We start from the raw sequence: 24,001 nt of genomic DNA, 5'->3' as shown, positions 1-24,001 counted from the left end.
GCCCGTGTCGACAACTGTTGTTCCTCTTCAACAGGAAAGAAGTAGGTTCTGAGATTTTTTGTTGTTCTTTCATTAATCGACGATGGACAGGATGAAAAGTTTTTCAAAGGTTTGATGGGGAAGAATTGTTGTCTATTCTCGCTTCCGTAAGTTGCTAAAAAGGTTGAATAATTTGACAAGGGTTGGACAGATTTGTCATTTGTAACCAAAGCTGTACTACAATGGCTCTCCACATGCTCTGATGAAATATTCCCCCTTTTTTGGACAATTTCTACCATTTTCAGTCCTGGTATGTTACGCCGAATGGTGCTTATACTGCGTGACCCATTTAAATTCAGATTCTGCTTCAAATATTTCAATTTTTCTATCTACGTTGTTTTCTCCAGAAGCAGGACATTTTATAAGTAGAAGGACGGCCCCCACGGGAGGCCAGACATGTACGCTAAGGATCTTGAAAGAAACTACTGAAACGGTGTTATGTTTTCTATCTATCTATCTATCTATCTATCTATCTATCTATCTATCTATCTATCTATCTATCTATCTATCTATCTATCTATCTATCTATCGGCCATCAGCCGGGACTAAACAAGTTATGTTTTAGTCACTATCTATAAAGGTTACCCTTGACCAATCGATTCCCACGTTTTAAAACGAAAGATGTTTATCTTGGTGGTACATTTCATCTGGAAATGGAGAAATTTAGGTTGTATTCATCCATATGGGACATAATAGTAGCTCCAGCTATCATTACCTCTGGTTACCATATATGGTGGCCCACATGTCAGCATTTGCCTCGGGCGTTGGACGGCCAATTTCTCAGTAATGGACAGCCGGAGCGGTAAATCATATCGTTTTGACGCAGGTATCAGGGTGACCCAAATACTGCAAAATATAGAAATGTTCACGGTGGTTTTATGTTCGCGGTTTTCGCGGTGACCTTTCAGCGCGAAATTAATATCCCCCCTAATTTTGACAATTTATACCATGTTTCAGGGTGTCAGGGTGTGTTTCGCCAAATGGCGTTTATATCGCTTGACCGATTTAGATTCAGATCCTGCTTCAATTGCATAAAAGTTTGTTTTTTCTCCAGCTACAGTTCTCTCCAGTACCAGGACATGTTATAAGTGGAATGACGGCCCTCATAGTAGGCCATATTTACGCTTTTTAAAGAACAAAGGATCTTGAAAGAATCTACTGAAACGATGTTATCTTTAGCTACTTTCTATATAGGTTGCTCTTGACCAACCAATTTCCACAAATCTCTTGCTCTTAAGCAGGTCCCCAGGTGTCCCCTCACCAGGCCTGCGGATTTTGCCACGCCGTATTTCAGACATGTCATACTCCGTCCAAAAGCACGTCGCAGTTGAAGAGAACTACATCGTACCAGTGTGTCACCACGACGTAGTACAGTTAGGCCGTATTTCAGTCCTGCATAATGCATTGGGAAGCTTCAGAATTTAGCGTAGAGCGTAGAGAGGCATCCTGAATTTAGCGTAATACGTAGTTGGCCGTCCGAATTTAGCGTAGAGCGTTGTCGGGACCTCCCCATACAGGCCCTCATTATACAGGTGCCTCGTCGGCAAACTTTGAAGGCCACCCGACCTTCTGGATTTGGCCAGCCTTACGCGAGAATCCCACAAAAACACGTGTTCATCAACATCCGGAGAAGTACTCTACAAGCAGAGGAATGGCCCTGGCTTGTTTTGGGCGTGTTTTTATCCCTTTTTGCCGGGCTTCTTTTTTTGTCCCGTTTTCTTTATGTCGCCAAGCCGTACCTATCTGCTTGGAGAATACGGAGAGGTATGTAAAGTGAATATCCCGTGGCCCAAAACTGATCAGACTGTTCCCAACCCACCGCCTAAATCGGTTGGGTAGACTGATACGACAAGGTCGATCAGTGGCAAGGTTGGGTGAAGGTCACGAGTGTGTGACGGTGGCTACAGTCGGTACTAATAACATGCAAATGGCGTCTTCGTGATCTGAGAGAGAGGTGGGCTTCGACAGACGTGAAGATGTGGCGATTTCTGCGACTCAGAGACTAAGGTTCTGGGCATTCCGACATTTCTTCATACACTTTTCGAAACACAGAGATGACAAGTGTCTAATCATGATTTTTTTGGTGTGTGGTATCTATGTCATAATTTTGTGCACTCTGTGGTGCAAGTTGGTTATGATTCAAAGCGAGACAACACTGCAATCGTAACACCGTCGGCGTAGCTGGGCGTTCCAAGTCACTTCGCGGCCCTGTGTGTAAACAGACCGCACTTGAGTCGGACTTCGGCTGACTGTACTCCGAGTGTGCCTGGAAATGCATGTCTAAATCCAGACAAAAGGGTCTTTCAATTTGACCGCATTTTTTTTAAAGGAAAGGAGTATTTCAAGAATGTTAAGTAGTCATGAACTCGAAGTCTCCACTGCGCAACGCTTCCGTGACGTCAGTCCGTTACCCCAGAACCAGAGCCCCAGTGTCAAGCCAACTTTCTGCGCTTGCCAAATACGTGAGAGGTCAGCTACTGCACATGAGCACGACACTTTGGGGGGGGGGGTATTCCAGTATACGTGACAGGAGTACTCTAAGTGGAAAACATTCGTGGAACGTGGTAATTTTCAAGCATAAGTCTAACCCTAACCCTAACCATATAACTCTTACTCTAGCCCCAAACTCCTTCCCTAATACTAATCATAACCCTAGCCCTAATCTTAATCCTAATCCTACCTGTAAATCTTGCCCTGCCCCCATCGACCCCAGCCCTAGCACAGGTGCTCTTCTCACGTTTAATGGAATCCCTCCCCCCCCCCCCCCAAAGTGTCGTGCTCAGGAGCAGTAGCTGACCTCTCACGTATTTAGCAGCTCAAGGATTTGCTCTACACCTGGCCGCGATCAGCACATCGGACTTTGCACAAGGACGTTCGATTTTTTACAGCTCATGTCAGGCAAAGACCCCTTTAATAGCCTCCTGAACTCTCTTGTTGACCCTTGGACCTAAGTTTGGTTAAACAGGTCCACAACCACAGGACTGGTACTGGGAAAACGGCGCCTTCTTGATATAGGTCAGATTCTACGACGACGATTTCTGCCGGCGGTACTCAGGTAGTGGTCCTTTCGGCATTTTATGGTTCAGGCACTTGTTTGAAGTACACTTTATCGCGTGACAACTGTACAACGCACACCACTATATCTGTGTATCTACAGTATATTTAGGCAACACTGCTGCACTAAGGGAAAGCCGGGGTTCCGACAGACCACAGTCTAAAATTATTTTAGAGTATCAGGTCACTGAACTCTTCAACGGTTTACCGTAAACTGAGTAACTGCTATTTGGCGTAAGTTCTTTTTCCTTTTTTTTGGGTCAGTAGTCAGAGTACCATTCTAGCAATTCTTGACTATCGAAGAAGACATATGCTAATTAGCATGACAACAGAGCTAGTATGAATCATTCAACAACACTATGTAGCAAGCCTATAAACTGATGTAGTTAATGTTTATTGGATGGAAACTCGGTACATTTCTTTATTCTGCTTGATCTAGCCTTTACGTCCCACCAATGTCGTCGTTAGAGATACAGTACCTGAGATACACGTAAGGATTTAGATCGGCCCGCTTATGCTTAGGTCACAATTGGAAAAAGGGGCCCTGCCGGGTAGTTCCCGGGCCGTTTTTGTCACTTCCTGGCGTGACCCCTGCGTGGCCCCGTGGGGCACCCTGCGGGTACCGGGCCATTTTGGGGCCCGGCGGGGACCCGACACAAATTTAACTCTGACTTAAATTCAACCCGGGCCCCGCGGACAAAACGTCGCCGTGAGAACACCGCGAGGTACCCCTACGGGTGCCGGCAGTCCACCGGGACAAGTAATTATGTGTCTGTTTGCTTGTTTGTTTGTTTGTTTGTTTATTAATTTGCACAATGATAAAGTTTATAATACGTAATACGATAAACAATAGATAAAAACAGGTTTGGGAGGAGGAAAAAGCGTATATAGCTTATACCAAGCACATTATATAGTCCTTGCTTATACTAGGCCCTCCTGGTCTATACTTGATTATGAATTATAAATAATCTAGCAAAACTATACATAGAATACGATAACTATAGATAATGATAAGCAAATAATTAATGTTATAGATTAAAGTTAGATAATAACTGAACATTTGACTACTACATGTTCCTTTCCTTTCCTTACTACAACAGTGGGCTATAATGGGTTTTAATGGCACTTTCAAACGCCAGAAAAATGTGATTGTTTGCATATTTATTGATATCGTGGATATCTATTTTTTGTCTCAGCAAAAGTCAGAAGCAGTTGCTATCCTTGTGAATTTCTTTTGGAGAGTTGTAAGAGGATGTAGAATTGCATGGTAGGCGCATCCCCAAACAATGTTACAGTAAGTTAAATATCGGTATATAAGACTGTTGCATATGATATAGTTGTGAGAATCTTTTGAGGGATGATGTATTCGATTTTCACAATAACTTCAATTCTTTCAGCAAATTGATTTTTACTTATAGCAGAGATTGGGCGTTTGAGTTTAATTTTTCATCTATTATTACCCCCAAAACGTTGGTCTGTTTCTTTTGTCTATTAGGAACATTTTGGCCTTAATGATATCATAACTTTGATTTTTACTTCATAAAATAAGGCAATCTGTCTTTGTAGACTTTGTTGGGAAATTATTTGCTTCAAACCATGTACTTTCCACATATCTTAATTAGCCAGTTGTATCTGAGAATCAAAGTTTTGTGGGAAAGGGATATGTTGGTGCCATCGCCAAAGAGTATAGAATTAACTATTGTTTTGAAACAAACCAAGTGCACAGAGCAAGTGTGTGTACTTCTTAAGACCGGGTCAAGTGTGTGACGTTACAGATCAGATGAGTAGAACTAAGGCGTAAACTTCGTATATCTTGTTTTTTATTTAGCTCCAGTGCAGTTTTATATACCCCCGAGAGTGCCCACGAGGAGCCTGCCTGATGCCCGACCGTCGTTCGCGGGGCATTCGGCAGGGTCCCTACACCTGCCCCACCTGGATGTGATAAGCACGCGGTACCCTGTCGGACCCCACAGGGGTCACTACAAGACACCGTCAGAGCAACTGACGGGTACCTGCCGGAGACCGACAATGAAAATTTTACAAAAATGCCACCGAGTGCCCGCCGGAGCACCCCGGGACCCCTGCAGGGCAGCGTGAAGGACACTTTTAATTGTGACCACGACAGCCGGTGCCCCCCAAACATCAGAGCCCGGCCGGGGCTGCATCCCCGACGGGCACCGGCGCAATTGTGACCTAAGCATTACACAACAGCTGGATGTAATGGATCACATATGTGGTTTGTAGCGTTTGGGCTAAAAATCACGTTAAATCTAGGTCAGCCTAATGTTATCTCAGACAATCCCACGATGTCCACATGTTTGTGCTAACAAGTAGCCAAATAAGACTTGTTACTTCCATGAAAAATTGAGATATAGTTTTGTGTGTGTGTGTGTGTGTGTGTGTGTGTGTGTGTGTGTGTGTGTGTGTGTGTGTGTGTGTGTGTGTGTGTTTCCGGACTACTGTAGTCAGCATAACTCAAGAACCTCTTGATGGATTACAATGATATTTGGTATGTGGGTAGGTGTTGGGAAGCCGATATTTAAGGTAGATTTTGGGCCCTCTGGTATGTGACCTTGGCACTGCAACAGAACTTCTGTTTTAGTATCTTTTTACCTTGACATACTATGGTCTTGATTTTTTGGTGGCAGACAACTTGTGATGTAATGAAGAACTGGTGTAGGTTTGGGTCCCCCTAGCAGCTTGCTCTGGAACTGCAGGGGCATTATTGTGAGAATAACTGAACAAAGGTACGACGGATTTCCAAGATATTTAGTATGCATGTAGCTTAGACATAGATGAAGTGCAAATTATGTAGGACTTAATTTGCATAACTAATTGGGAAAATCTATTTGCAGTGTTTTCCATTATAAGACTCTAATAAATGTAACATGTAGTTTATGTCAAGTGGAGCATCAACAGGTACCAATTATGCAAATAAATTCCTAATTTTCATGATTAATGCAAAAGCGTGGAAAATGATATGACTGTCAATATTGCGACATGTGTAAGTTAGTTAGGGCGTTCATGACCAAGTATATATGATGTCAATGTTCGTCAATGTAACTTTGCAGGAATATACATGATAGTAATACTTACAGAATGACGGGCGTCAACGCGAATATTTTGAAAAATCGATTTTTGGTGATTTTTTTTTTGTTTGATAAAAAATCGATATTTCAAAATATTCGCGTTGACACGCATCATTCTTTAGATATTACTATCATGTACATTCCTGCAAAGTTATGTTGATGAACATCGAAGCACAAGCCAAGGAGAGCGTTTTTTTTTAAAGAGGGCGTGGCCTTATAAATGTTGATGACGTTATCATATCATCATTAATTTGCATAAATTACAACCTTGTTATAAGGTACTACCTGAAAGAAATTAAGGTTGAGGAAGGTTTATAAAGCTTAAGAAAGGCTTTTTTCAAAAACATCCCAAAGTTCCACCCTTCAACAATACCTTAAATTCTCGTTACAACGTTTATGTTGTCTATTTTGAAAATTTAGCCATCTTGTTTTGTTTGCCCATCTTATTTTTTTCGCCCTCTCGAATTGAATTTGGAGTCTGCAGAGGACGTCATCCATGAATTTACTTGCTGCGGCCTTACGGACAAAATAAAGACTTCGAATGTTAAGCTACATACTGAGTTTTAATGTCGACAGCGTGAATTTCGATATTATTCTTACTCGGGATATTAATTACAGGAGAGACAAAGCTGGAATTTTGAACTCTGCACCCTGACATACAAAAGAGACGATGTCTCTCCAACCAGGGACCTTCCAAGAAGATCTGACCTTTTGGGTCAATGGGAGATGCCATGTTGGTACGTAATGATCAGTAGGGGTCCGACTAGATAGAGAAATAAAAGGAAATGCCAAAACACAACGATAGACACAACGGCAACCCATGCGAACATCATCTTAAGGTTTTGCAATGTAAGCGCCGAAAACAAAAAAATTAAACGTTTTGTGGTATTCCAGCATATTCGATTTAGAAACAATTAAGTTGTCCAACGTAAAATGCTGGCACAGCGCTCTTAAATTCACCGCAAAACATACTGTATTCTGGACGCTATATTTCTTTATATTTCGTTATTTCCTGTACATTTCTCTGTTTAGTCGGTCCATATTAGTTTTTTTTTAATAATAGCAATCGCTACTTTAAATTTCTTTTATCGTAGAATGCTGATATTGCACATGTATGAGAATATATATCTGTATATGTATATGTCATATGCTCCTTTCATATTTAGGAGCTCCTAACATTTTCTTAGATGGTTATAGATCAATATTCAACCTTCTATCGCTAATGGTTGCTAATGCAGTTCCAAACCCTGACCCCTTGATGACCTTGAACGAATGGCTGAGGTCACAGCGCGGACTGACGCGGACAAAGGTCATGTGTGGGGAAGGAGGGTGTGGCTGCTGTGTTGTCATGGTGACACATCCCGACCCAACCAATGGAGGAACACTTTCTTATACAGTGAACTCAGTAAGTATGGAACTAAACGCTAAACCTTTACTTCAATATCTTTTATTGCAAGAAAGGGACAGAAAAAATAAACCAAGTGTTTCTGAGCTAACAATCCAATACGCCCCCCTCCCCCAGTGCCTGTGCCCCCTGTGCAGTATGGACGGCTGGACCATCACCACAGTGGAGGGGCTGGGGGGACAGAAGGCCGGCTTCCACCCCATCCAGCGCCGCCTGGCGGACTTTAACGGAAGTCAGTGTGGGTACTGCAGCCCTGGGATGGTGGTCAACATGTACGGGTCAGTATGTAGCATCTTTTCGGTTTATCTTATGAAGTCAAAAGGACACATTTTAGTAAAATCATCCTCTGAAGCTTAAAATGTCATATTTCAGTACGAAAGGAGGCATTGCCCTATATATGATCACACAATTATTTCATTACATATTTTGGTTCAAAAGGAAAGAATCACAAAATTAGACAGTTTTGTTGTCCTTCCTCCAGACTGCTGAGTGCGAACCCACAGCCCAGCCGACAGGAGGTGGAGAATCACTTTGATGGACACATCTGCAGGTGTACAGGTCAGGAGTACAGAAGATACATTCTGGGTCACGGTGTGAGATGTATTGAAGACAAAGAAAAAAAAATCTGATTATCTCGTAGGGTTATATGTCCTTTGAACAAACATTTGCTACATAACATTGTATGATATATAGAGATAATGCTAAAAATCATTTGATAGTTAACTTGGATGTATAACGTTATTAAACTCGGGCATGTGTATCCCCTACAGGTTACAGACCTATCCTGGATGCCATGAAGTCATTTGCAGCTGATGCGGATCCAGAAAAGGGTGGCTGCATCGATATTGAGGTACCTTCATGGCCATGGTCTCGGTCACGACGGTGGAAACTGTATTCAAGACAAAGTTTTATCATTGACAAAATACATCTTAATGATATTTGATAGAATAACTCTCTCACTCTTTTTGAAATACTAGACACATTATCTCAATTTTCATCTGGGAACTACTTTTCATATGGCTGTTATTTTTTGCATTGCTTCTCGTAGTACAATTAGATACCGTCTCTGGTATTGAGTAAAAGGTGGCAAATTAAAGATGTTGGTGAGCCAGAATTATCGTGTGTTACATTTCTGTTCACAGGATCTGTGCAAACATCTCTGCCCCACTACTGGAGATGTTTGTAACGGTGCCACTGTCAACGGAGTGAACGGCACACGCTCCCTGAGGTGTAGCCAAAATGGAGTGACCTGGTACAGCCCAACCACCTTGGAGCAGCTGTACAGCCTGTTGGAACAACACAGTACCAGTCAGGACCGGTACAAACTGGTCTGTGGGAACTCTGCTGCAGGTGAGGAATGTGCTTGTTTCAAAATATTCTGGTCCACCCCTGAGGTGTAGCCAAAACTGATCTGGTACTGCGCAACCACCATGTAGCAACTGTACAGCCTGTTGGAACAGCACAGTTCCAGTCAGGACCGGTACAAACTGGTCTGTGGGAACACTGCTGCAGGTGATGATATGAAATCTAATGTTTTGTAATGGAAATGTTTCCGATGATAAAGTTTATGTAAATTAGATTCTTTTTACATTTACAAACTAGTGACCATTGACAAATGTAACCAATTATTGCGTAAACAAATTGAAAAATCAATGCAAAAAATTTATCCTCCAGGTGTGTACAAGGATGACGGACCTTACACCTGCCTGATTGAGATCAAAGCTGTTCCCGACCTGCACACCTGTAAGGTAAGGGATTTGTGTTTTTAAGAAACTTCTGCAGAGACCTAAGATGCCGGCCCTCCAAGCATTTCAAATCATCAATAATTTTGTTTCTCATGGCAATTCGCTATAGTTTTCGGTGGGATGCTTTTAATTTTGGATATAATATCAGGAACCAATTGATGAAAACTATGTTCACCTCATCAGGCCGGTCCCCCATTGGTTGTCGGTTCTGCTGTGAGCCTGTCCGCCCTGTTGGATCTGCTAAAAACCGGTTCAGACCGGTCTCCATTCTACAGCGTGCTGGCGGAACATCTGCGTAAGGTCGCCAATGTGTCAGTCAGGAACGTAAGTATTGTGAATACTGTAGAGTATCAAATTGAATGTATTGTGCATTTGGATTAGACAAAATACAGTCTAGTGAACCGTTACAAAATTTACCTAGTTGCTTAGCTTGTGACTTTGTTTTAACATTTAAACTGCATTAACACTCAAATACAATGCTAAAAGTACGTTAGGAAGTGATTGGTCATTATTGATCCTGAAGAAGACGACAGTGGTCGTTGACAATTTGATCCGTGAATACCTTGTGTTGCAAGAAAGTTAAACATTATACTTTGATAACTACCAACACAGATGAGCTTTCATGATAATTACAAAGAAGTCTCATTACATACTGCATCTCTGTACATACATGAGGCTGCATCCTTCACCAGGTGCAAATGACCAGTTACTTTGAACACGTGATCTTACAATGACGTAGAATCAACGACTGGTCAAAAGTAACAGGACGTTTTTGTCCGCTACCATTACCCCTTTACCCATCATTGGTTATCGAACTTATTACTACAATTATGTTATGAATTGTTAGATTTATGTTATATTTTGCTTATATTTTTGTTAACTGCGATGGACTTGTGTTAATCTCTATTACTTCAGTATCGAGTTATGCTATGATTTGATATATACTTTCTATATGCAACTAATTACTATTTTGTCAGCATTTTGTTACCATCAATATTGTCTGATTTGTTGTCCTATTGTTATTTTTATCACTTACTACTATAATTATGTTATGAATTGTTAGATTTATGTTATTTCTTGTTAATCTAGATGGGGGAAGACCGCTTCCCCCAGCACGTGTATTTTGTTGTTCTATTCTTTTCAATTATGCACTACAAACTGATTTAGATATGTACGAATAAATCAAATCAAATCAGATGTTTGAAGAAAGATACCCAAACTGATTGCTAGAGATTGAGCGTTCTGTTTTTTTTTTTTTTTATGCAAGGGCAACACTTGTTTTTGATTGCTTTTTCCCTCATGAATCCCAGGTTGGCAGCTGGGCAGGTAACCTGATGATGAAACACGCTCACCCAGAATTCCCTTCTGATGTCTTCACCATCATGGAGGCTGCGGGGGCAAAGGTCACGTTAGGTTAGACATGTTAATGTTGCTTCTGTTGCCATGACTACAACAAAGTTCATTTAGTACATCTCTTGACGTGACTTATGTCGAGTGTCAGTCCTCCTCCACTCGAACCACTCTGTCAGCCCAGAATCGTCTGTCCTCCATTGCCTTCTCCAATGACTCAGAGGGTGGGCCGGTGTCCTTATGTAGTACATCAATGTAGGTGAGAGGCTGCCTTCCTGGCTTTCTCTTCCCATGCTGAGGTACTCAAAACACTAACCTGGACACCACGTCTTTGTTTTCCTGAAGCTGTGCCGATCAAACCTGAGTACATGATATCATGATAAAGTTGTTAGGTCTTCACCGCCCCATTTTTGTCAGCCAAAGAATACAAAAAGCTAATTGCAGAATGTCGTAGCATGTAAGGTCATTTCAGTCAACATTGGGAAAGTTGAACCACCTTTACATCATAGCATAGATGACTGTTCTATGAATTATCAATCCACAAGTTTGTGTTTAGTTGACATTGTTGCTTTACATTGCATTGGACGTCATAAAGTCATGTCTTTTCATCAAGTTCTAACGTATCTTTTTTTGTTGTAAAAGCTCGGAGGAATGACTCCCAGACAATGGCCCTCAATGACTTTCTGGAAACTACCATGAGTGGCAAGGTAAACAATGTCAACTACCTTTCAAAAGAATCAAATCTTGTGTTTTAGAAGCTAAAATGAATAGAATGCTGCTTGCTGGTAAATGCAGTAAATTCGTTATTGCGAAATGTTTGAACCTTTACAATTCAAATTGTATTCCTGACGTTAGATATTTTCTCTAGGTGATTCATTCCCTTGAAATTCCACCTGGATCTCCTGATGAAATCTTTCAAACTTACAAGGTCGCTCCTCGATCACAGGTTAGTTCGTCTTAAAGTTGTAAAAGTCTTTGGAGGGATGGTCTTTAATAAACTGGGTTGATGTTTTAAACTACGCACAAGCAGTCTGATGCATTGATGGAATTATGTCAAAGTTGTCCCTGAGACATACACAAAACATTCCTTGAAGTTTATAAAACATGGTCTAGACAATAATCGTTTACAATTAGGGCCTTCACCTTTAACCCTGTGCATGCGCGGTTTAAACTATGAACTAGCCTATTGCCTTGTGTTGTAAAGTATTGTTGAATAATCGTGTGGTATGACAACCTTTGAAGATTCATCTTTATAGATTCTGAATTCTCAGACTTAAACGTTGAATGATGTCTGTCCCCTTACAGAACGCCCATGCCTATGTCAATGCTGGCTTCAGGATGTCCGTTGACCGTCAGAATGACGTCACAGTGGTCACAAAACCATCTATCGTGTTCGGAGGGGTCAGCAAGGAATTGGTAACATCTTTACATAACAATGCACAATGCTTTTGCATAAAAAATTTCATGATATAGTTAATTTTTACACAGTAAATGTACTTAAACAATGATCTCATTTTTCAGGTACATGCCTCTGCAACTGAAGACTTCCTAGTTGGAAGAAAGATCACAGATTCTGAAACACTGAGAGGTAAAAGTAAAAAAAAAAACCTGCATGTAACCAAAGTGTACATAATGTAATAACCTTTTTTCATAAATTGCTAATTATCAACATTGAAACTTTAATCATCTTATTGATTATTCATGATTTGTGTCAGAAATATATCATTATAGATAACCATATGGATCATTATAAAGACTTTGCTGAAGTTGACATTTTTCCACACAAGGAGCCCTCGCCAAGTTAGAAGCTGAACTGCAGCCGGACAACTCTGCCCTCCAGTCTGTACAGTACACCAAACAGCTGGCAATGGGACTGTTCTACAAGGTTATTATATACCCTATATTTTGATAGCAAAGTATATTCAAAATGTTTAAGAAAATTTTCATTCCTTGTGTTCCAAACAGTTACCATGATCACAGTTTCTTACGTCTCATCTCTATATTACAAATGTTTATCAATTAATATGGTCTTTATTACTAACAGTTACACACTTTCACGTCTACATTTTGAAGAACTTATATCAAGTAAAAGTAAAACTTGTTGCGTGCAAGGAGACTGATTTTAACCTCCTTGTTGTGTGGAATACCACCAGACGTCACATTAGAGCGGCCACGTCTATCCGTAGTTTCAAGACATGTATGGACCAGCCATAAATATGTACATGGTTACGAACGATATTTATTTATCTATTACTGCATTGTAATGTAACGTTGGGTAACATCAATTCGTGGGGTACTTAAATTCGGGATTTTTCGAAAACGGGGTATTTAGGGATATGTGCTAGATGCAACATCAGTAATACCACTAGAAATGCAAACTTGACAGACTAACGTATTCAGAACACTGTCTGAAAAGCTTCGATAAGCATGCATTAGAAGGCGACGAGGACAAAAACTCTCCGTCCCTTATTGGAACAGTCTAAGGGCTTCGTAGGAGAATCACACTACATCGTTGTCGGCTGGTTTATAAGACAAATGTCACATCCGCTTCCTGCTAAACACAATCATTTACAAGACAACTTATTTTCTTAAAATTGCTGACCTGCAATTGGACTCTAAGTGTGATCAATCATCAAAACCCCTCTTTGTTGCTACAACCTACGGCACGTGTATTTTCCCGCCGCCATATCATTACCCAGAATCCTGTTGTCAAGCAGACGACAAAGGTTTGTGAGGAACACTTTTTTGTCTAAATGTTGCGTGTGATTGTGGACTGAGGACGATATTTTCCTCAAATTTTGCTCCTAACACAACAAGGAATACATGGACATAGTAGTATTATCAATGCTACGGAATCCGGCTAACTTCCCATGAATAATGTACACGTTGCCATGACGGTGGATGTCGACTTTGACGTTCTATAGCTACCAACTCAACACACGGGTTGTTCCCGTAGGCCTGATGTATGCGGTACGGCCGTTTTTTCGTGTATTTTTTTTACTTGGACACGTCTATATCCGTAGCACTCTCCTCAAGCCAAGGATGGAACGAATAGCTGCTGTATAAAATGTAATTAGCGGTAAGATATTCAAGACAAATCTTCTCTCCCGAATTAATGTTCACCCCTGTCCGACAGCACCGTCATTGTGCGTGCGGCGGACGGTAGTTTCAAGTTAAAATATTATGGTGTCAGCACGACTAGAGACAAAATCTACCATATATATGATTAGTCCAAAGATAGTACATGATACTGACAGAATAATAGAAAAAAAGGATGGTTTATTGTTCTGCTAGATTGATTTCAGTCAATCATTATCGGAAAAATCCCGAATTTATGTTACCCAACGTTACGTGTACGCTTGTTTGATTACTATCCGTGACCCCTCCCTCCACTCGACCTTGCTTACAAGCAGTCATAACGGCCGAACAAGCTATCGAGATCAAATAAAGGCCTTGACTAGACTACTTGTCCCTTCAGTTCTACCTGTATGCTGTTGGGAGTGAGAGTCTGAGTGAGCCGGTCCGTTCCGCCCTGGAACCCCTGGTACGGCCGGTGTCCCGCGGGGAGCAGCATTTCCAGACTAAGGAGTCCGAGTGGCCTGTCAGGAAACCAATGCCGAAAACGTCAGCCAGAGCACAGGTGAGATGGGCGAATCATTATGCTCCATTGTGACATTATTGTGTGGAGAAATTGTGTTGTTAATTTTGTGTCTGGTTTTAAGTTACTGTTCATGTTGCTGCACCAACCTTGAAGAAAATTTCAACTTCATAGCTGATTCTAGATATTTCAAGGTCAAAGAACTAGTGTGTGCAAGATGATATGCACGACTTTGTAATTATTTTCTTTTGTGGGGAGAAAATAACCTCAGAGAATATAATGCCTCATTTGGAAGTCATTTTTAGCTGATTCCAGATATTTCAAGGTCAAAGAACTGGTGTGTGCAACATGATATGTACGATTTTGTAATTATTTTCTTTTTGTGGGGAGAAAATAACCTCAGAGAATATAATACCTCACCTGGAAGTCATTTTTGTCCCTATCAAAATATTGATCCAGTTATAAAATATAACTGGATCAATGAGCCGGTACCGACTTCCAATGACCTTTGACTCGGTGATCACTTCACACATCCGGACGGTGACGTTTATGAGCAATTTCTTGTCTTGGAATCGAGTTGAGTCCTTCTTCATAATGTATCAAGGATAATTTCGTTCCCTTCCAAGTTATTTAGTAACTGGATTTTTTCCTGCATCCCAGGCATCTGGAGAGGCCATGTACACAAACGACCTGCCTCGTACCGATGATGAAGTTTGTGCCGCTCTCGTGACTTCCACCGTGGCCAACTGTAAACTGGGAACCCTGGACTTTTCACACGCCATGGTGACAAAACAATATATACAATGAAAAACTTTACTGCACCGCTTGAACATTAAACTGCATGAATACAACGAGAACACATAGATTTTTAAGTCTCAGTCTCTTGGGCATTGCTCAATAGCCAGAGGTGTGATATTTAGTTATAACCTGTTCAAGGGTGTTTTGCACTGTGTGAATTTTGGCCAAATTTTGTCTCTAAGCAATACACGTGTGTGATCTTTTTTTTTCGAAGATAGCAAACTATTCTCGTTTATAGGTAATGAATAATAATATCAAAGGCATCGTTGTGGCAAAAATATATTGTATGATTCTACAAAAGTGACTTTTCGATTGTTACTTTTAGGAGCTGCCAGGAGCGGTTACCTGTCTAACAGCGAAGGATATCAAAGGGGAAAACAACTGTAACGTGCCGTTCTTGGCTCCAGTCACTCCCAAAATTGAGGTGTCTATGGCTCATATTCTTCACACAAAACTTTGTAATGAAATCGATACCATTGATACGTAAAAACATTTTATAAAGCATATTAGATGGCAACTTCAGACCAAAATTAGGAAACATTTGTGAACCCATTTTATATCAATGACATAAGACTAATATTCTAGATGAGAAAAACATGATTTCTAACAGTCAAAGAACAGATCCCAGTTTCAGCGGGAAAAAATCCTTAGGTGATTGATTCAATTCTATCTTCTATGAAGCTACAAATTCATTGACAGCTTGAACAAAATTATGTATATTTTGTAGATGAACATGATCTCTGATTTCATTGCAGCTTCTCTCCAGTGGTGAAGTGCTACATGCTGGTCAACCATTGGCTATTGTCATTGCAGGTACAGGTCATATTTTATACGGTTACAAACGTAGGAAAAGACACACCATGAACTTTTACTTTTGTGACTCAATTCATTGTACAGGTAAATGACCAAATGGCTCTTAACAGATTTATGTTTATTCCAGACACACAGACTCATGCTGACGCCATGGCTAAGGCTGTGAAGGTGACCTACACTGACCTGAAACCCCCCATCCTCACCATCCAAGACGCCATAGCTGCCCAGTCCTTCCACTATCCTGCCTTCAAAGTGGTCAAGGGAGATCCCTATGGTATTTCTTTGTCTATCTTTCATCTTTTGATCTGTTCCTTTGTGTGGGCGATTTATATACTGCTTTGCCACATTCACATCAAGTGATTTTGAGGACCACAATACTGCATGATTGCCCAGGTGGGTACATGACATTACAGGTTTCGTGTGTTTGGCGTTAAATGGCTATTCTACAGCGTATATGTGTCTGCACAACATGAAGCAAACATCTTTGTAGATATATGCCAACAGTGCCTACCACAACATAATATAAAAGTGAAGTAATATGTAGCAAGAAATCCTAGATCCCATACCTTTGTGAAATATGTACTGAATCATTTTCCAACATCTTTGCAAAATATCAAAAGAATTAACGGCTCTTAGTGGCATATGTGCTAGATGTTGGCACATCGGCAACAAAATCCGTACTGTTTTTTTGGCGCACTTTTAGACAGACTAGCCAAAGAGGCTCGGTGGGTGCCAATCCGCCGTCAAGGTAGGAATATCGTCTATACATGATAAGTATCGAACCCGGGGCCTATTGCTTATGAGTCCAACGCCACTGGTAAAATATAAACCAACCATGTCCATTTCGCACATAATATGCTCAACTCTCAAGTACATGCCATCCAGCGATCCTCGGGTTCCTGATTTGGGCCATGTGCCAACGTTCACTTCCCACCAGCCTGATGAAAAAGTTTAAACACAGGCCAGCTAACCTTTGTATCCTCTTAGTCTCCGGTTTTAAACATCTCAGCTCGGGCACAAACCTAAAGTCGGGCCAGCGCGAACAAATTTGAACACACACCAAAAGAAACAAACAAACAAACAAACAAACAAACAAACAAACAAATTACAATACCTACGTGTTGAGGGAAACAATCTTTAAGAAGTCTGAACTTTTAGAACCTTAGACCAAATGTACAATGCTTTTGCCTTTGATCATGAAGTCTGCCATAATCTGTGCCACCAGGCGCCCTGGCAGAAGCATCTCATCGAATCTCAGGCGAGGTCTCGTGTAATGCACAGCATCACTTCTACATGGAGACACAGGTGTGCAGGTGCACCCCCTTGGAGGATGGGATGGAAGTGCAGTCTGCTACCCAGTCTACAGACATGGTTCAGACATCTGTAGCACAGGCGACTGGCATTCCTGCTCACAGGTTAGAAAACTTAAGACAGAAACATTATCAATGTTACCCCGCCCTACTGTTGATTGAATTCATGAAAAAACCAATGACATCGTACCTACTTTTGTATTGTATCTTACACTGATGACTCACGTTTCGGATCCCACACATAGTATGACATGAATATGAATTTGAAATAAGATGTATTTTATGCCATTTTTCACAGACTTTACGTGTCTGTCAAGAGAGTGGGCGGAGCCTTTGGAGGGAAGACCTTTGGCTCCCTACTGCCTGCTGCTGCCTGCGCTGTAGCCGCTCAAAACATCAACAGGTACCCGAGTAATCAACAGTGTCCTAACTTTTCGTCTTGACATAATCGCTTAATTAGAGTACATATCTATTGATTAACGACAAATGACGAGGATAATCTACAAAAGCAGATTGAAGAATGTGAACTTACTGAGTAATTTGATTTCATTTGATTGCATTACTTTTTATCACTTTTTCAATTTGTAGCGGTCTTTTGCTTGGTATAAAACTCAATGCCTGTACAATAAATACATTGTTATGAAGTGCTCATCTATAGTATAAAGACAAAGTACGCCATGTTTTGGGTGATAAATGATTTCTGTTTCTGCTGATAGATTCTTCAGCAGAAAGTATATGTTTATCTTTGAATTATATCAAACGTATCACTTGCACATTGTATTAGTGGAAAGTAAAGATGTATCCCCTTTTCTAGGCCTGTGCGTCTGTGCCTAAACCTCGGCACCAATATGGAAGCTATAACGAAGAGAGCCCCGTATGTCTTGAAATATGAGGTAGGTTACCTTACTGTGACCGCAATCAACAATGACCATAACCAACAATGTCAGTCTGTGAAAGATTGACGAAAACCTTATTGATACTACATGTTCGGGTTATTCCTTTTTTTAGATTCTCCTCAATGATTCTGGTCGTAGATTTTCGTCAATCACTTCATCAATCAATCAGTCAATCAATCAATCAATCCATCAATCATTCCATCAATCTATCAATTCATCATAAGTTAAATTTTTTTCTAAGCATTAATAGATTATGAGTCATTCACCTAAGCTGACTATTATATCTTACAATAAGACCATATCTGACCAATGAACTTGCTTATTTCCAGAATAAGGCACTGTGATTGGCTGAGAGTTATGATGATTTTATTTGACAAGCACGTTTAGTTCATATGTGTCTGTAGATAAATCAGTTGTAAGGATATTGACTAAGTCTTATACTTACAGGTTGGTTTTGACGATGAGGGAAGGCTGCTAGCAGTGGTGTACAATCTGTACGAAGATAACGGCAGTTCCGCTCAGTGTTCTTTCATCCCTATTCTACCGGCATTTGCTGACAATGGTAACTATGAGTACATAATAACGAAGGATGTTTTTAAGAATAACTATGTCCATTAAGATATACGGTAGGTGTAGAGTTTGAAATCATCAAACGTTTGAAATTCTTCGTTAATGGTTTAAACATTCTGCCCTTTATTTCAGTGTACTACTGTCCGAATTGGCAGTTCACCGGACAAACATGTAAAACTCACACTGTTCCAACAACAATGACAAGGGCTCCAGGTATGACTTCTGCTTCTACTGTTCACCTTATTTCAGTAACAATAGAATATATAAAACGACAGTAGTCAGATGACTGATCTACTCCGAACTTTACATAATATTATATACGTTTACGACCTCACGGGCAAGTAGATGAATTGATGGCACTGTTCATTAAAATTGCCTGACTTGTTAATTTATTGAATAATTGGCTAATGTAAAGTTGGCGGTCTAACAAGTGCTTTTTTCGGTTCGATAACAAGGCTGCACGGCGATGGGTCAAAAGTCGAGTCGATGTCATTGGCACGACGGCGTTTGGATTTCGACCGCAATTTAGCTGTCGTTAACGACAACACTTACCTTACATCGCAACCGATCATTACACTGCAACCGACATCGTTATCTTTACATATCGCAGCAATCGAGTCTTTACATCGCAATCGAGTCCTTACATCACATTCGAGTCGCTACATCGCAACCGAGGCCTTGACGCCGCAATCGAGTTCTTAAATCGCAATCGACTTTTTAAAACAGCAACCGAGTCTTTAAAACAGCAGTCGAGTATTTAAAACAACAGTCGAGTTTTTAAAACAGCAACCGAACCTTTAAAAAGCGGTCGAGGATTAACTCCACGGGAGCCTCATTAGCACCTCGTTCACTTCACACCTTCTTAACACCTAATGGTTATAGGCCACCGGAGGGCGCAAATAATCGACTAGTTAGGCATATGGCATTGGTCTCCGTTGATTGGAAACATTATCCTGATCTGTTTATGTTTCTCATGAGATCTAATTTAATCTCATGAACGCAAACTTGAGTCAAACCACTCAAAGGACTGGGGGAAATGGTTGCTGAGGACAGGAGATTGCTGAGGACGGGCTATGAAAAAAATGGATGAACTGTTTGTTATGGCTTGTGACTGGAGGTGGTTCCCTGTGCCAGGTTGTTGCCCGACAAGGTTTGACTGTACTAAATTTCCTAAACTTTCATCACAGATTAACACTGACATTGTTATTATCATCTGCACCTGGCACGCCCATGGATGATTGGAATAATTTGTGGGGCGTCATCAGAAACAACACACATTAACACCTCACCTGCATGTTCTTAAGGAGTTAACATAAAATCTTCCCGTCATATTAGTGGTTATATTACTCAGACAATGGGGTTTATGCAGGATACATACATCTTACCCCAAATAGCTATATAGAATACTCGTATTTTACCAGTAGTTCATCAGTAACTTTGCAATAATACTTCACACAATTTTTACCCATTCAAAACTAGGATATGTATTGGCTATTGGAGCGCACGAATAATTGACTAGTTGGCATATGGCGCTGAGTCATGGGCACTCAACGCAGCCATAGTGAATCAACGCGTTTGAGATGAACTGTTATCGCACACTTCTACAGGTTTACTGGACATCACATATCAAAACGGAGGCCTCATATCTCCATGAAATATACATATATATTGCAAACTATGCCCTCATTTGAATAATTTGTATTCAACCATGTTCACCGTCATCGTAACTCCCAAATGCCACAAGTGTGAAATTCCGGTTATCTACCAATATGGAATTACAGCATTTTCTCATCAATTATACACATTTGGTATTCATTTTAATAACTTTTATTAATGTTCCTTTATTTATTATTGCATTTTTAACCATCTTAAAATTGAATGCAATGGGTTTATAAAATTGTGCCATTCATTATGCAAATTTGATTCTAATTACCATTTCATTATATCAAGTAACACTTAAGCTATCCTCATAATAAAACAAGTATACAGGTTTGGTTGTATATCCCTTTGTGGTTTGACCACTAGCTGTCGGGCCCCTGGGGAATATTTGACCCAGTTACGCAACTAACAGGTTCGCCACAACATGCCTGAGTCCAATAATGGATAACACTGTAAATACAGATTTTCCGCATTAGTTATGCAAATTAAGTCCCTATTTGCATACTTTACTTCATTATGTACATTTCTGTCTAAGCTACCTGCATACTAAATATCATGGAAATCGTTTAATCCTTTGTTCAGTAATCCTCCTTGAAAGATTCTGACTGCGGTTCCAGAGCAAGCCGCTAGGGGGTCCAAACGTACAGCACTTCTTCGTTACATCACAAGCTATCTGCCACCAAAAAATAAAGACCACAGCATGTTCAAGTCAAATGATTTAAAAAAAGAAAGTTGTGATGCAGTACCAAGCTCACACACCAGGGGGCCTAAAATCAACATTGACCTTCGTATTCCAAACACCGACCCACATATCAAATATCATTACAATCAATTGACTAATGCTGACAACAAACATCCGGAAGGAAAGGAAGAAGGAAGCACAAACATACTATAACAAACATACTATACCAAACATACTACATGTAAAACAATCAGCACGAGAGCGACTTGAGAGCGCGCAGCGAGCGCAGTGAGCACCGTTAGGGCCCTGTCACACTTGTGCGTATATTCAAGTGCGTATGAGTTGCGCATCAACATTTCTTTGGTTTAAGTAAAGTTTGAGAGGAATGATTTTTTTTCACTTTGACCTACCGTTGTACAGCCTGCTTATCGAACCAAAGACATGACGTCATCGGCTGCAAATTTAACCTAAACCAAAAATATGTTAATACGCAACTTCTGCGGACTTGTATGTACGCAGAAGTGTGACAGGGGCTTTAAGGGCCCTATCACATTTGTGCGTATATCATGTCCGTGTCCGTTGCGTATCAACATTTTTGTCAAACGCAGGCGTGCGCACAATACGCACCTAATGCGTATCTCAATCGTTTTGTGAAAGTTTTACGTACGCAGGCACACGCAAGGTACGGCCCAGTACGCCTAATATTTTTGAAACTACCGAAAACTTTCGTGCAAACGCTGTTACGCAGCTCAGACGTTATAAATACGCAGTGCATACGTCCGACATCGGTCGAGTGCGGTACGAGCGCGCTTTGTGTTCGCGCTTCATACGCGATAATACGCTCTCTTGTGGCACGATCTCTGCGCAGCGTACACATAGCGTACTTGCAGTGCAGATACAACGCATGATGATCGAACGTATAGCGAATAATAATATACGTCACGAATTAGTGCCGTTCGTCCTGCGATCGGGCAGCTCATTGTACGTATCAGTGACGTATGACAAACGCACAGATAACGAACGGATAGCGAACATATAGCGTACTCGACGAACATCCGGGGTACATTCCAGATTTGGTAAATCATTGTTCGGGTATTTGATTTAGTTTAAGGGCAGAGAGGAAACAAACACAACCAGCAAAGTGTGCATAACTTTTGATTTAAACAATTATTGAAATGCCCCACACACATACATCCCTGTTACATACACAAGTTTTACTTGTCGTTACTTGTGAAGGCGTCTTCTAATAACAGTTTTCATAACTACTGATATCAACGCAATCAAATTCACAGGGTAAATAATGACTCCAAATGTCATGGAGTGTTCCAAAAATAAAATTGGTGTCCCTGTTACACAAATATACAAAAGGTCCTACTTGTCGTCAGTTGTGGAGGCGTCTTCCCATAACAGTTCAAGTAAACACTAATATCAATGCAACCAAATACGCTCATAATTTGATTAGCATCAGTGGGAAGTGCGTCAGGCATGCGGTCGGCAGACGTTGTGTACGTCCGGAATACGCTCAGCATACACACCTGATACGCAGCTATTCGCTGGAAGGATAACAGTATTGCGCGCCTTATATGCAAATCATATACGTGTCTCATACGCTGAATTCGTTACTCATGCGCTATATGAGCGCCGCGCATAACTCAAGAAATTTGATATTTTGAGCGTACAACTGCGTATTGTCAAAATTTCATGCGGAGCTCACGCGGAATTGCTTATACGCACAAGTGTGACAGGGCTTTAGGTCTCAGCTTGAGCGCGACGATAGGGCCCTGTCACACTTGTGCGTGTATTCAAGTGCGCATGAGTTCCACAGTAACATTTTTTTTATCTAGGTAAATTTTGCAGGGAGGAAGTTGTTTTTTACTTTGACCCACCGTTGAGCAGTCTGGTTATCAAACCAAATAAATTACTTCTTCGGCTGCAAACTTAACCTAAACCAACACCATGTTAATACGCAACTCATGCGGGCTTGTATATACGCACAAGTGTGACAGGGGCTATAGCGCCGACAAGTAGAATGGGGGCCTTAAAGTCATACATAAGACCAGAGGAGAGTGTTCTGGTTCGGCTGATAATATTTTTCTGAACCCAAGAACGTATAATCAAATATACTGACATCAGCAGAGAACTCAATGAATGTATGAAGGAACCCATGAGCACTATCAATAGCACCTTGTTACATTACCGGTGATTTTGATATCAATCCACTCAGCAACACAAACCAACATACCACCGACCATGTTAATGATATGGTTATCTCAATGAAAAATACCTTTTCATGGGGATATTGTTTTGCGTGCGTTTGCGTGTGTGTTATCATGTGTGTATGTGTCACCGGACGCTTAAAATCAGCATAACTGAAGAACGTGTGGATGGATTGTAATGATATTTGGTATGTGGGTAGGTGCTGGAAGGAGGAGAAAGGTCAAGGTCAATTTTGGGCCCCTTGGTATATGTCATTGGAACTGCAAAGGCGTATTTGTAAAAATCTTCCAACGAGAATAACTGAAGAAAGGAACGACAGATTTTCATGTTATTTGATATGCAGGTAGGTTGGACAGAAATGTACACACTGAAGTGCAAATTATGCAAATTGGGACTGAACTTGCATAAGTAATGAGGAATATCTACTCCTCCATTATAGGTATGTGCTTTGAGGTCGCACCTGTCACATCTGTTGGTCTCTTATCTAGAACAAGTATTCCCCACGTCCCAACAGCTGGTGGTCAAACAACAAATGGGTACACTACCAAACCTGTGTACTTGTTTCAATTATGCGGATACCCTCTGGCACATAAAACAAAACAACCAGCGGCAACTTTAAATAACTAGGGCAAATAAAACACATCATATATAAAAACAAATTTACGGTTGTGTTGAAGTGTTCTTCCCAAGAATGTTGTATTTTGCTAGGATTCACACAGCTTTGCTTTTTTTCATGAAAAGATTTACAAATATTTCTATACTTTTTTCTGAATTCC

General features: G+C 40.8%; 2 protein-coding genes and 1 long non-coding RNA gene across 3 annotated transcripts; all 3 read left to right on the top strand.

Annotated features, from left to right (window-relative positions):
* Positions 1-6,804: 6,804 nt before the first annotated feature.
* LOC136423962 (uncharacterized) lies at positions 6,805-9,549 on the top strand. The gene is made up of 8 exons (XM_066412363.1): positions 6,805-6,919; positions 7,421-7,587; positions 7,705-7,865; positions 8,069-8,145; positions 8,358-8,437; positions 8,730-8,937; positions 9,262-9,335; positions 9,481-9,549. Exons 1-8 carry the CDS (start codon positions 6,853-6,855, stop codon positions 9,547-9,549), a joined length of 903 nt encoding a protein of 300 aa, XP_066268460.1. The 5' UTR covers positions 6,805-6,852.
* A 2,653-nt stretch (positions 9,550-12,202) lies between these two features.
* Positions 12,203-14,317, top strand: LOC136423763 (uncharacterized). The gene is made up of 3 exons (XR_010753789.1): positions 12,203-12,270; positions 12,470-12,567; positions 14,161-14,317. It is a non-coding gene; the product is annotated as an uncharacterized lncRNA (long non-coding RNA).
* Positions 14,318-14,760: 443 nt separating this feature from the next.
* LOC136423961 (xanthine dehydrogenase/oxidase-like) lies at positions 14,761-18,715 on the top strand. Its single transcript, XM_066412362.1, has 9 exons — positions 14,761-14,796; positions 14,941-15,063; positions 15,404-15,502; positions 15,834-15,891; positions 16,019-16,165; positions 17,117-17,306; positions 17,500-17,604; positions 18,016-18,094; positions 18,545-18,715. The coding sequence occupies exons 1-9, from the start codon at positions 14,761-14,763 to the stop codon at positions 18,713-18,715; spliced, it is 1,008 nt and encodes a 335-aa protein (XP_066268459.1).
* The last annotated feature ends 5,286 nt before the right edge of the window (positions 18,716-24,001 follow it).

Source organism: Branchiostoma lanceolatum, chromosome 18 (genome assembly GCF_035083965.1).
Source record: "Branchiostoma lanceolatum isolate klBraLanc5 chromosome 18, klBraLanc5.hap2, whole genome shotgun sequence".
NCBI lineage: Eukaryota > Metazoa > Chordata > Leptocardii > Amphioxiformes > Branchiostomatidae > Branchiostoma > Branchiostoma lanceolatum.
The sequence above is the reverse complement of the archived record's forward strand: the minus strand, read 5'-3'. Positions and strand labels throughout refer to the sequence as shown.

What these genes read in the sequence shown, in the direction of transcription:
- LOC136423962 (XM_066412363.1), top strand. Translation starts at nt 6,853, where the DNA reads ATGTCTCTCCAACCAGGGACCTTCCAAGAAGATCTGACCTTTTGGGTC. An exon ending in ATGGTGGTCAACATGTACGG is followed by an intron (nt 7,866 to 8,068) that starts GTCAGTATGTAG and finishes TCCTTCCTCCAG; the next exon opens with ACTGCTGAGTGCGAACCCAC. An exon ending in CTGTGGGAACTCTGCTGCAG is followed by an intron (nt 8,938 to 9,261) that starts GTGAGGAATGTG and finishes TTTATCCTCCAG; the next exon opens with GTGTGTACAAGGATGACGGA.
- LOC136423961 (XM_066412362.1), top strand. Translation starts at nt 14,761, where the DNA reads ATGAGCCGGTACCGACTTCCAATGACCTTTGACTCG. An exon ending in TGGACTTTTCACACGCCATG is followed by an intron (nt 15,064 to 15,403) that starts GTGACAAAACAA and finishes TGTTACTTTTAG; the next exon opens with GAGCTGCCAGGAGCGGTTAC. An exon ending in CGTATGTCTTGAAATATGAG is followed by an intron (nt 18,095 to 18,544) that starts GTAGGTTACCTT and finishes TTATACTTACAG; the next exon opens with GTTGGTTTTGACGATGAGGG.